We start from the raw sequence: 13,976 nt of genomic DNA, 5'->3' as shown, positions 1-13,976 counted from the left end.
ACTCTACAAGGGGAAGGGATTTGGAACCAATCTTTGAAAACAAATTTCTGAGTGTGAAAGGACAAAGGATAAGAAGAGAAAATTCATAAATCTAAAAAATAAGCTTCTATCTAGTCATTGTATGTGATTTATTGGAGTTCTGTGAAACGATATCACAGATTATTGGATAATGATTCATCCTGAATATTCGGTGCAGAAAATACTGAGCAAATGACTAACTGTCAAATGTATGAACATTTTCCAATGTTAGATAAAGAACCTCAGGTAAAAGTTCAACATCAGGTAAAGAACCTTGAACTTGAAATTTAAGCATGATTTTTCAAAGGTGTCTGCCTATAGTGTAGCTCATGTTAATGCAAGTAACTACTGAGCCTTGATTATGTATATCCTTGAAATTCTGTAACACAAGGATTGCACATGACTGATGTTTTAGTTGACTGTCTGGAAACAATAACGTCGTGCCTCAACAAGCAAGCAGTGGAGTCAGAAAAACAGGCTCTAATTTTTGCTCCTTCAGTTACTTAACATAGTACACTCTTAGACAAAGAGCCTCTTTGAAGCTCACTTGTAAAATGCCAGTAGTCAGGGTAATTATGAAGTTTAATGCCAGTAATACATGAAATACCCTCCACAGAATACCTGCCATGTGGAATATTTGGCAACTAGTAGCCATTATTACTTATTACATTTTAATCTACAATTAGGGTCCTACCTAGATAAATCTATGACTACCCAAAACCACACATTACAAATAAAAATGGTTAATGTGCTCATAAGGTAGTTCTAGCATTATTTCAGATTAAATCAAATGTTCATAATTGCTACAGAGCTCAACTCAGTGGGTCAGGCATGCCCATATATATACCAATCTATTTATTTCTCCATGTACTCATGTGCTGTTTACTCAGAAACATTTTTGTGCATTCATTACTATCAACTATGATTCTGGGGCAGTGTTTCTTTACCTATATACCAATGATAGTGTAGAAAAATTCTGGCTCTACATCTATCCAGCCCTATGTGGGTACTGGGAAATCAAACTCAGGTCATTAGATTTTGTAGGCAAGTGACTTAATTGCTAAGCCATCTCTCTATCCCACGAAGTGGAATTCTTTTTTGTTTGTTTGTTTGTTCATTTGTTTGAGGGTAGGGTCTCACTCTATCTCAGGCTGACCTGGAATTCACCATGCAGTCTCAGGGTGGCATTGAACTCATGGCAATCCTCATATCTCTGCCTCCGGAGTGCTGAGATCAAAGGTGTGTGCCACCACACCTGGCTCTTTTTTTTTCTTTTTATTAAGGTAGGGTCTTGTTCTAGTCCAGGCTGGCCTGGAACTCACTCTGTAGTCTCAGGCTGGCCTTGAACTCACAGTGATCCTCCTACCTGTGTTTCCTAAATTCTGGGACTAAAGGCATGTGCCACCATGCCCAGCCAAATATATTTTTTTAAATTGTAAATATGTGGAAATTCAAATTAAGTAAAATACCAGATGTGTTTATCTTTCTGGCACGAATAAATAATATGGAAGGGGGAAAATTGTCTGAACAAAATTTCCATTATTAAAACAATTTCTTTTTTTAAAAAAAAAAAGAAAGAGCCGAGCGTGGTGGCGCATGCCTTTAATCCCAGCACTCGGGAGGCAGAGGTAGGAGGATCGCCATGAGTTCAAGGCCACCCTGAGACTACAGAGTTAATTCCAGGTCAGCCTGGACCAGAGTGAGACCCTACCTCAAAAAACCAAAAAAAAAAAAAAAAAAAAAGAAAGAAAGAAAGAAAGAAAAATTATTTATTGCAGGGTGGACTTCCTGTGTGCTGTGTGGAATGATTGGAGCATTTCCCTAGATGTCAGTGCCATACCTCCCTCCAATTGTAACATCTCCAGACATCGCAGATGTCTCCAAGTATTGTTCCTTGGGTAGAGGCAGGCACTACAAAGTTGTGAGTACTTAAAAAATTGTTTTAGATCCTGGGAAAGCAGAAATGAATGCAGCATTGTCCTTGCCTTGAGAATCAGACATCTGCATAGGAAAAACCAATGTACATAATTACAATAGCCCCTATAATAGCCATTTATCAAGAAGTTATTATGTGTTGGGAACTTTTTATTTAATATCCACCATTATTATATTTAGTACTTGTAATATGCAACAATGTGATTCTACAGGTGAAAAAACTCAGTTTGCTCTTGATCCCAGGTATCTGGGTGGTGTTGAGTTTTCTGGAAAAGGACTAGTTTTCCTATGAATCTTAATTTGCTAGGAAAGACCTTCTCAAAAGGGGTAGAAGGATTCCCCACAGGGGCAGAGATTTTGGAGTCCTGTTACCCTTAATCTGCCTCATAATTCCTATGGTTAAAATTAGTATGGAGACCAAATTGTTTTATTAATGTGTCAAAGACCAATGATGATAGAAAAACTTAAATTTCTATAAACTCCTATTGAAAATAAAATACCAGGCTGGAGAAATGGCTTAGTGGTTAAGGCACTTGACTGCAAAGCCTAAGGACTCATGTTTGACTCTCAGCTCCCACATAAGCCAGACGCCAAGGTGATGCAAGTGTGCAAGGCCAAACACGAGCACAAGGTGGGGTGCACATGACTGGGGTTCAACTGCAGTGGATGGAGGCCCTGGTGGGCCAATTCTCTCTCCCACTCTCTCTCTCTCTTTCTCTCTCATAAAAAAAGGCCAGTCTTTTGGGCTTGTTTAAAAAAAAAAAAGGAAGGAAGGAAGGAAGGAGGAGAGAAAGAAAGACCAATTTAGCACTGATAGTCTTTTAACTCTATTATTAGTTTAACAGAAAATAGTATGTCTATCCCATTTCTACTAAAAAACAACAAATGTGGGCAGTTGAGACTACTGTGATCTTATTTCAAGAAATAAATATCAGAGTCCGATCTGCGGGGCTGGTAGAGTCTCAACTGACAGAATCACTTCAGCAAGGAGTCATGACCGGGACGGTTTAGAGCACTGGTCTTAACAGGAAAGCGTGACACTGACTTTATTTTCCTGAGATTTGCATCTCTAGACTCCTCATTGCTGATTTCATCAGTCACTTTACTCATATTAATATCTGAGAAAAGCATCTTGGGAAAGGAAGAATTGATTTTGGCTTATGTTTTGAGAGGGTATCATCCATCATGGTGGGGTAGGCTTAACAGCAAGAGCAGAAAGTGGCTGGTCATATGCAGCCAGTCAGAAAATAAAGACGATAACCTGGAAGTGGGGCTGGGCTGTAAAATCCCAGTGACCACTTCCTCCAATGAGGCTCCAACGGCTGAGGGTTCGACTACTACCCCAAACAGCATCACCTTTGGGGACCAAATGAAACACATGAGCCTACAGCAAACATTTTACTTTCAAACCATAACATTCACTTCATTCAATTAAAAGAAAAAGAACACCCCAGCCAGGCATGGTGGCCCGTGCCTTTAATCCCAGTACTTGGGAGGCAGAGGTAGGAGGATTGCCATGAGTTTGAGACCATCCTGCAACAACAGTGAATTCCAGGAAATCCTGGGCTAGAGTGAGACCATACCTCGAAAAACCAAAAACAAAAGAAAAAGAACCCTCAAGTTATGACACTTCCACAATGATGTATGTTCAACATTCAAATATATAACATCAAAGTATGATCATTATAAAAAGCTTTTGTTAAGAAAACTTCTTAAGAACAAAAATATATAGTTGGAAATGAAATTAATGCATCAACAGTATGTTTTCCTTGGGTACAAAAGTGCACTATGCATGGTCAATAATTTGGATACTTTAAGGGAATGTATCCTTATATATGCACTATTTGAGAAATGGATGTAGTCATAAAATTACATAAAATATTCTTCTTATATTAAGTTATTGCTAGTTTGAAAACAAGTTAGGGCTGGAAAGAATACTCAGTGGTTAAGGCACTTGCCTGCAAAGCCTAATAACCTGAGTTCTATTCCCTAGTACACACATAAAGCAAGATGCACAATGTGGTGGTTTCCAGTGGTTAGAGGCCCTGGTGTGCCCATTCTCATTCTCTCTCTCTCTCTTCTTACAAATAAATAAATAAAATAAAAATCTTTAAAAAGAAGAAAAACAAGTCAATTTTGTTTGTTGTTTTCAACCACGATTTCTACTTCTCTATGTTTTGCCTGCAGTTATCTGCAGATTGAAAGATCTGGACAGACAGATAGCAATCCTGTGTGGAGACTTAAAAGTTGAAATCCCTTCACAACTTGGTTTTTTTTTTTGTTTTGTTTTGTTTTGTTTTGTTTTTTTTTTTTTGTCTGTGTATAAGGAGAACTGGTAAAATTAAGACACTTTCCTAAAAGTATACAACCAGGTAGTAGCAGGGACAAACAGAATTAGGGCTCTGAGTCCAGCCCCAAGACAAGAAACATTCTGACAAAGGGAGGGTGGGAGGGGGAGGAAGGCATTGCTGTTCTAGAAAGGCTTGGATTCTGATTCTAACCTTGATGCAGAAGCAAGTTTCTTTATCTCTCTGGGACTTAACTTTCCTCTGCAAAAAGACCTGGTATGTGGTGGTGGCTTATCATATTTTTCTTACTAAAGCATAAGGTATCCTATGTGACAGCTCATACTCAAGCCACTGACCCCTGGAGGATGGAATGCCAGGCTCCAGAGCCATGCTGGCTTGAGTTCAGATTGCAACTCCCTCACTCACTGTCCTCTGAACTCCGTCCTCTTGAGCAAAACAACTTATCTATGGCTTAATTTGTTCATTTACAATGGAAGTAATAGCAATTCTTAGTTCATAAAATCACTGTGAGAGTTTTAATAAGATAATGCATGCAATGAAAGTATTTAATATTGTTCCTGGTATGTAGCAAATGGTTGATAAATACAGGCAAATTTTGATTGATCTTTCTCAATATCAACAGTAACAGTTACTTCTAGTGTTAATATAGAATAGGGCCTGAGACTAAATCATCTCTAAGAATTGTTTGGTTCTCCTACACTCTGGGGAATAATTTTATGTTGTTCCCTTAACACTTCCTATAGTGACAAATAAGTAGATGATCCATCATCAAAATAATGGCTAATATTTTAGTCAACACCGAAATGAAGTATTATATAGGAAAATTGATGTGAATTTCTGATGAAATTTTTCTATTTACATTTTAATGCCTCAATGATTTTCAAGTGCTTTATTATTTAGCAGTGTTCTATTGAAAGTTGACTGAAAACATAAGGTTCTGGTGTACTAGAATTGTGTAGGAATACTGTTTGTAACTCTCTAGGGGAAGCATTAATTTAGTTATTAATTCTTTTTAAAGGTCTAAGAGGCAAGACTGGACCATTGGGTCTTGTTGGTGAGAAAGGGGACCAAGGAGAGACTGGGAAGAAAGGACCCATGGGACCAGAGGGAGAGAAAGGAGAAGTAGGTCCTGCTGGGCCTCCTGGACCAAAAGGGGACCGAGGAGACCAAGGGGAGCCAGGGTTGCCTGGAGTGTGCAGATGTGGAAGCATTGTACTGAAATCTGCCTTTTCCGTTGGCATCACAACCAGCTACCCAGAAGAAAGATTACCCATTATATTTAACAAGGTCCTCTTCAACGAGGGGGAGCACTACAACCCTGCGACAGGGAAGTTCATCTGTGCTTTCCCAGGGATCTATTACTTTTCTTATGATATCACATTGGCTAATAAGCACCTGGCAATTGGGCTGGTGCATAATGGCCAGTATCGGATCAGGACCTTTGATGCCAACACTGGGAACCATGATGTGGCTTCAGGATCCACAGTGATCTACCTGCAGCCTGAGGATGAAGTTTGGCTGGAGATCTTCTTCAATGACCAAAATGGCCTTTTCTCAGACCCAGGTTGGGCAGACAGCTTATTCTCTGGATTTCTCCTCTACGTTGACACAGATTACCTTGATTCCATATCAGAGGATGATGAGCTGTGATCCTGCCTGCAGACCTGAATGTTCCCAAACTACTGTGGCTGACACTTTAATCTGAGAAGCTGGAAGATGGAGCAAGAAATAAAGGGATCCAAAGAGACTCCTACTCATATTCCATAGCATTGACAGATAGTCCTGGCAGAATCTCTAAAAGCAAGACAAACCACCAGTTGAAACCAAACCAAATCAAATAGCCCACCCCAGATATGAATTTTCTTGAAAATAATACTAATAAATATTTAAACAAATTTAAAATAATGTTAACAAATTTTAAATGCCCTTAGTGATACAACCAGCTGGCAGTGATAGTGCCTCATTAAATCTTTACCAAATTACATTTGAGCCTGTTCTTTCAGAGAATTGTAATGCCCCAGAAAGTCTTTGACAATTTTCTAGAGCCAAAATACAAAGGTAAAAGGTACTAAATATTTTCAAGGAAATTAAAGTGAAGTGGTAAATGTTGTTGTTCTATTATTCATTACTTCATGTGTGTGTTTATGTTCTTCAGCAACTCTTGATGAGACTGAATAGGCCAACATGGTGCCAAAGCAGGTTGAGTAGGAAGACCAGGCTGGCTTTCCTTGGGGCTGGCATGTGGAGAGCACTCCACCACAAATGAGTAGGATGAACATGATGGCAGTAGGTTGACTCTAAATGAGTAGTACACAGGTCCCATTACTCCTGGGTTGGAAGCCAAAGTAGGTTTTACACAAGGAAAAGCACAAGGCATGCCATGGTCTGTGTTTCTGTGGGATTCAAACGAAAGAAAGAAATCAGATCTCCTTTCCCCATCCCACTTATAATGCACCATTGGCATTTTAAATTAAGGAGTGAAAAGCCTAGAGACAGGGAAGATTTTGGAGGAAAAATGTACTTGAACATAGAAATAGAAAGAGATGACCAGTATTTTATTCTTTAACCTTACAGTTTCCCAGGACAAATATTTGTCCCAATAGCTTTCTCAGAAATAAAAGCACCACTTAGCACATGGACACTGTTTTCGTGGGTTCTTAGAATTCAAATGTAACAAAACATGAGTCTCTGATCTGTGAGAAAGATAAAGGGAGAAATAACAAGGGAGGAGGGACAGAGACAAAATGTCTGAAGCAATTCTGTGGCTTCCAAGTCTCACACCTCCATTAGTCCTCTCTCTCAGCCACACCGCTATATTGTAGATAACTTAGCAGTCATTCCTTCAGTGTTCTCATCCATAGTTCTCCCATCTCCTATTTGCTGGCTTTATAGTAATGGTGTCTCCTTTATTTTCCCCTTCTGGTATCTTCTATGCATTTCTTTCTTTTATATTATTTTATATTATATATTTCTTTTGTAATACTGAGTGGGAGTGGATCACCTTACTGGATTCTGTATACAGAGAAACATCAATATGATTGCAGGTAAGCTTCCATCAGAAGTCTAAGGATACAAGAAATGGCATACACATCCATACACCATTTTCTATGTCCTAGAAAAGAACAGGCTAAAATATGCTAACTGCTAACTAGAGATAGATACAAACACTATGAAAGTGGAATATGTGTTTACTTCCAAATTCTAGGATGATAATGGTGGTGTGGGGAATCTTCCTTCTTGTCCTTAAGTAGCAGTAGGATGTGGAGTGGCCAAAGTATAGACAAGGGAAAAGGCTATTAAGAATGCAGAAACATGAGCATGAGAACACAGCCCATGGAAAGCAATCAGTGGACTAGATGTGTAGGGGCCTCAACAGCTAGTCTGAGGAGGGAAGACCATATTTATGAGAAAGTGTGGAGTCTGTTTGTGGGGTGAGTAGGTGCTGCATTTATTAGAGGTTGCATTTTCCATGACCAAGCAATTGCATCTGATAGCAATGCTCCACTCTCCTGTTTTTTCTGATCTACCTAGCTTGCACTGTATTCATCTGAAGCTCTTCTCTGCCTACTTCATGTTCTGCTAAGTCATGTCAGAGGCCCTAGAGACTAAGAACAAGAAGAATTAGATAAAGAAGAAAATATCAGGGTATTTTGAAAAGTCGCCTGCGAGCAGAGAACTCACAGCTGGAATCTCATGCTCTGAAGTATAAGAAGCAGACAGTGGAAGTAGCCAATCTTGGAAATGTGGAAATGGAGGAGTCAGTTAAGCATACTGTCTTGACCTGCAAGCTTGTAGAGTAGTTAACACCTGTCTCTGCAATCTACAAATGTCTTTCTTTCTTTTTCTTTGTGTTTTTGAAAAATACTATTTACTTATCTCTTAAGTGTTTCTTCATTACAAGGCCAAAATAGTAACTCTTAAAACTGAAATTTCTTTCATTGGTCTTGGCCCCAAAATATATTTACTTTGAAAACATTTTTGAATGATAATGAGAGTTAGAAAGCTGATATGAGAAATGAAAAACAGTTTAAATACAGAGGTAAGAGGATTGCCCTGAGTTTGAGGCCACCCTGATGCTACATAGTGAATTTCAGGTCAGCCTGGACTAAGAATGAGATAGACCCTACCTCAAAACAAAAACCAAATAAAATCTTCAATAATGCTCATGTCTTTTATTCCTTAAAAAATTATCATGTATAATTTATTCATATTTATGGACATGTAGATTGGTTTTGTTCTAAAAAGCAGTTGGAGGCACATGTCACTCATATCACTCATTCCTTGTAAAGACTACCTTGCAATGCATATGTATTAAACAATATTATTGATTAGATATTATCTCATTCCATAAAGGCTTAGAATCTTTTAGAAAGACATTCAAGACACAGGAAGAAAACTACAACAAGAATCAAGTAAGCATATAGAAAAACAAACAAACAAAAAAAGTAAAATTTAAACATAAAACTGTGGACTTGAGCCCCTATGTGCTCATGGGCCACATCACAGGGCATGACCAGAGCATCCATCATTGTGAATCATGTTGCTTGTAATATAAAACGGATTTCACAAACTCTAGATATACTCTTGCTATACTACTTGATAGAAAGGTTATGAATATAAAAGTTTATCGGTATTAGCTATTCTCTCCCCCACCCCACCATTGCTCTACTACCCATGCTATTTCCAAAGCCAAAATGCAATATATTTTCTAGGAATTTCATTTCCTCTCTCCCCTAAAAACTGCTCAGTGTAGCATTCTTATGATTCTATACCTTAAATGCATATCTCTGATTCATCACACCTTTCCATTCCCAAAGCCAAGGCTTAATATATTCATCATCTCCAATCTGGATTAGTACAAAAGTTGATAGCTGACCCTTGGCCTCCAGTCACATCCCTCCAATCCTTCTCCTATACTATGCTGAATATATATTTCTAAAATGCAAATCTACTCATGTCACTACAGAACTTAAAAGTGAGCCATGGTCATGTCATCACTTAAATATAAATAATGTCTGAAGCCAGGCATGGCAGTGCACTCCTTTAATCCCAGTACTCAGAGGGAGGCAGAGGTAGGAGGATCACCATGAGTTTGAGGCCACCCTGAGACTACATAGAGAATTCCAGGTCAGCCTGAGCTAGAGTGAGACCCTACCTCAAAAAACCAAAATATATATATGTGTGTGTCTGAAACATATGTTAATGTCATTGCTGCCTATCAAGTAATGACTTCCATATTCCTTTTCTGTTATCCAACAGATGATCCTTCTGTGCATGCTAAATCTATGAGATCCTCAGTACAACTCCCTCTTACAGAAAATGAGTCTCTGGCATGACAAACAAGATCATAGTATTCTACTCACCAAAATAATTAGTTCAGGTGACTTAGTCAGAGCCAATGAATGGGACTTTATTGGGATGTCCATAGAAGAAAATCTTATTCTCTTTCATTGGACATGAGATTATAAATTCCAGCTGCCACCTTGAGAATGGAGTCACTTACTAAGGAAGCACAGAGATGGAGATAAGGAGAGAAGGGATGGCCTTGGCGTCATTAGTTGAACCTTGATGTAATCATAACTACAGTCAAATCTTCCTTTATATTAGCTCTCTGTATTACAATAATAAAGGATATAATTCTACTTAATAATAATACGAACACCCTTTGGCATAGCACACTGAGTCTCTATTTTTATCACCCACATACAGTACAAGATCCAAGAAAATACAGTCGGGGAAGCTTTGTATTTGCATGCCTCAGATCCATATACAGTTTTATGTTAATGATGCCATGGATGTTTGCATAGCTCATCTTTCAAGGCTAAGCTCAAAAGGTACTCTGTATCCTCTAATCTTCCCCTTCCTGTGTTCAAGGAGACTCATATAGATTTCATGCATCTTTCTGACTACCTTGGAATTAGTGCCTGGTCATAACAGCAATAATTAAGCATTTTCACATGTTATAGCATGGGTCCATGCTATAATAAGCATATTTCTATTTCCCTAAAATCTATATAGTCAAACCTAATCACCAATGTGCTAGCCTTAGGGGATCAGATATGTGGGAGATGACTAGGCCAAAGGTTCTACCTTCATTAATGTGATTAGTACTCTCATAGAAAAAGTCCCAGAGAATTTCAACACCCATTCCTTATGGTAGAACTAAGGTGCTACCAACTGTGAATGCCTTTAGCCAATACTGAAGCTGACAGAAATTTGGCCTTGGACATCACAACCTTAAGAAGTGTAAGAAATAAATCCTATTGCTCATAATGTACTCATTTTTTGTTATTTTATTATAGCAGCCTAAATGAGCTAATGTCCCAATTGTCCTCCTCACTTTACCCATGGAGAAACTGAATGTTGTGGTTGGATTCAGGTGTGCCCCAAAAATTAGGTGTTCTGAATGCTAGGTCCCCAGCTGATGGAAATTTGGGAATTAAAGCCTCCTGGAAGCAGTGTATTATTGGGTATTGGATTATGGGTATTATAGCCAGCTTCCTCTTGCCAGTGTTTGGCACACTGTCCTGTTGCTATTGTCTACCTGATGTTGGCTAGGAGATGATGTACACCCACTGCTCATCCCATCATTTTCCCCTGCCATCATGGAGCTTCCCCTCGAGTGTGTAAGCCAAAATAAACCCTTTTTCACCACAAGCTGCTCTTGGTTGGGTGTTTACTGCCAGCAATGTGAACCTGACTCCAACAGTAAAATTGGTACCAGAAGAGTAAGATCACTGATGTTAGAAACCTGACTGCATCTTTGGCCTTTTGGAACAGATTTTTGAGAGGAATGTGGAAGGATTTGAAATTTTGACCTAAGAGATGCTTTGCAGTGCTATAAATATAGCTTGGTTGACTATTCCAGTCATAGTTGAAAGGCCTGAACATAGTAAGAACTAAGGACTGTGAGGATTGAGAGTGAAAAAGAGCTTTGACTGTACTGGGATAGGAGTACTTTGTGAGAGAGGCTTGCTGTTATGCCCATGCCCTGAGAACTTGTGCAAGGTTGTATTGCATAAAAATGGACTGGTGGGAACAGAGGGATATGACACAAGAAGAAATATTTGGGCCAAAACTTCTGCCTGTTCAGCTGTAATTGCATGAGAGTTTATAACCTTTGAGACTGGGCCAGTTGAGCTGCATTGGGACAAGAAGAAGAATACAGACTCTTTTGAAGGGGCCAGAATGCTTGAAGGATTGTCCTGTTCTTTAAAGTCTGCTTTATTCCCCCCCTGGATTAACAAGTGGGTAGCTCACCTGATATTATGAAGTATAGCAAATGTAAGAGAGGGTCATTAAATTTGCAACATGGTTTTGTTTTTTGGGAATGGCCATGGGCAGTGTGAAGCATGATTGTTGGATTACCTATGTGAAGGCCTTATGGAGCCATTAGGATGAACCATGGGTTGCAGTGGAGACCCAGTGAAGATGACAGGACTATAAGATGGCTGCCAAGGAGAGCTCCGGCACCAGATGAAGTTTTCTGGAACTGTGAGTAGCCTTGCTGGAGGGGCAGATTTGGAACTCCAGAAACTTGTCACTGGTTAGAATTATCATATTTGGAGATTTGTCACAGACTAGAGTTATTGGACCTGGAGCCACAGAGTTTGATGTTTGCTCTGTTTAAATCTTGAATTGGATGGATATTTCTTTTTTGGGTTTTTTGTTTGTTTCTTTGTTTTTTAGGTTTTTTGTTGTTGTTGTTGTTGTTGTTTTAAGGTAGGGTCACATGCTAGTACCAGATGACCTGGAATTCACTCTATATTCTCATGGTGGCCTTGAACTCACAGTGATCCTCCTACCCCTGCCGCCCAAGTGCTGGGATTAAAGGCGTATGCCTACCATTATGTTTTTGTTGTTGTTGTTGTTATTGCTGCTGCTGTTGTTATTATGGCTCTAAGTTAAAAGACCTTGGAGTATAGTGATGTTTGAACATCATCAGGATTGATCAAACTATGGGGACTTTTAAAGTTGAACTGAATGTATTGTATTTTACATCATGTATGGTTATCAGTTTATTGGGGTCAGAGATAGAATGTGGTTGTTTGAGCCATGTGTCCCCCATAAATTAGGTGTTCTGAATGCTAGGTCCCCAGTTGATGACAATATGGGAATTAAAGCCTCCTGGAGGCAGTGTGTTGTTGAGGTCAGGCTTATGAGTGTTATAACCAGCTTCCTCTTGCTAGTGTTTAACACAGTCTCCTGCTGCTGTGGTCCACTTGATATTGGCCAGGAGGTGATGACCACCCTCTGCTCATGCCGTCATTTCCCCTTGCCATCATGGAGCTTCCCCTCAATTCTGTAAGCCAAAATAAACCCTTTTTCCACAAGCTGCTCTTGGTTTGGGTGTTTTCTGCCAGCCATGTGAACCTGACTGCAACAGTGAAGAATAGAGAGCAGAAGAAATATGTGAAGCATATTATAAATTCACAGTAGACCTAAGCAGTCTGGTTACAAAATTCATGTTCCTCATCATCATGAGGGTCCCACCCAGTGTCACATTCACTGCCTAATGGAAACATATATGGTGTCTCTACTTATCAGTCTAACGGAGATTTTGTACCATTCATCTTTATATCCCCAAATTTCCTTTGCCTTAATATGTGCTCAATGAAAACATGATGATTAATCAATGGAAAGATCTTCCGCCTTCACAGAAAGAGAGGAAGAGAGAGACAGAACCAACAGAACAGCCTGGTAGTCACCCTGTACATTAATTCAGCTTCTTTCACTTACAGTTTCCAGGTTCCAGAGCATACTGGCTCTAGAGAGAAGGAGCAGCATAACAGAAAATGTGGGGTCACATCTGGTCATCCAGGCATTAGCACCAACACTTTATTGTCCCAACCTTTTAGATCAGCTCTTCTCTGTACTGGCCTCAGTTCCAGCAGCCTCTTGTTCCATAGAAAGATGGCTAGGTGAGGACTAGGGAGATAGTTCTGCTGGCAAAGTGAAAATATGAGGACCCAAATTTGATCCTAAGAACCCATGTAACAATAAAATTTAGGTGTAGCGGTACACACCTGTAATCCCAGTGCTGAAAAAGGTAGAGACATTGGATCCATGGGGCTCACTAGACAGCCTAGACTGCTTGGTGAGCTCCAGACCAGTGAGAGACCCAGTCTCAAAATCAGGTTGAGAGCACCTGAGGAACGATACCCAAAGTGTCCTTGGCCTCAACACACAGATGCACACACATGCATATGAACACACACACACACACACAGAGAGAGAGAGAGAGAGAGAGAGAGAGAGTGAGAGAGAGAGACTTCTCTAGACTGTTTCCTTACAAAATCAAAATGCATTTGCAGGCTGGACATAGTAGTTAAAGATAAAAATCAGTTAAAGGATTGCCTGCAAAGCCTAAGGACCCATGTTTGACTCCCCAGATTCCCATTAAGCCAAAGGCGAGGCAAGCGTAAGGTCACACATGCCCACTAGGTGGTACAAGCATCTGTTGCAGTGACTGAGGACCCTGTGTGCCAATTCTCTCTCTCTCTTCTCTCTCTTTCTCTCTGTCACTCTCTCTAAAATTTGTTTTCCTCTTTATTTATTTTTATTATTACATATGGACATATTTTATATGTAAGCATCACATGTTGGTACCATCTTTTCCCTCCTCCTTGCCACCCCCCCCCTTTTTCCATGCTAAAGCATTTGCTTTGTTCATGGTGCACAATAAATATGTGACTAGAATTGTATTTCTTTCAG

The 13,976-nt window shown here is 39.6% G+C and overlaps 1 protein-coding gene across 3 annotated transcripts in view; it reads left to right on the top strand.

Annotated features, from left to right (window-relative positions):
* The window catches only part of C1qtnf7 (C1q and TNF related 7), a 120,112-nt gene extending 113,667 nt beyond the window's left edge, over window positions 1-6,445 (top strand). For 2 of the 3 annotated variants that reach the window (XM_004656066.2, XM_045161370.1), the window contains one exon: window positions 5,281-6,444. In XM_004656066.2, coding sequence (XP_004656123.1) covers window positions 5,281-5,912 — 632 coding nt within the window. In that variant the 3' untranslated portion in view covers window positions 5,913-6,444. Of the gene's footprint in view, window positions 1-5,280 lie in introns of all 3 variants that reach the window. The other variant, XM_045161372.1, reaches the window with a different exon arrangement.
* Window positions 6,446-13,976: the final 7,531 nt, after the last annotated feature.

Source organism: Jaculus jaculus, chromosome 11, assembly GCF_020740685.1.
Source record: "Jaculus jaculus isolate mJacJac1 chromosome 11, mJacJac1.mat.Y.cur, whole genome shotgun sequence".
NCBI lineage: Eukaryota > Metazoa > Chordata > Mammalia > Rodentia > Dipodidae > Jaculus > Jaculus jaculus.
This window is presented reverse-complemented; position numbering and strand designations above follow the sequence as displayed.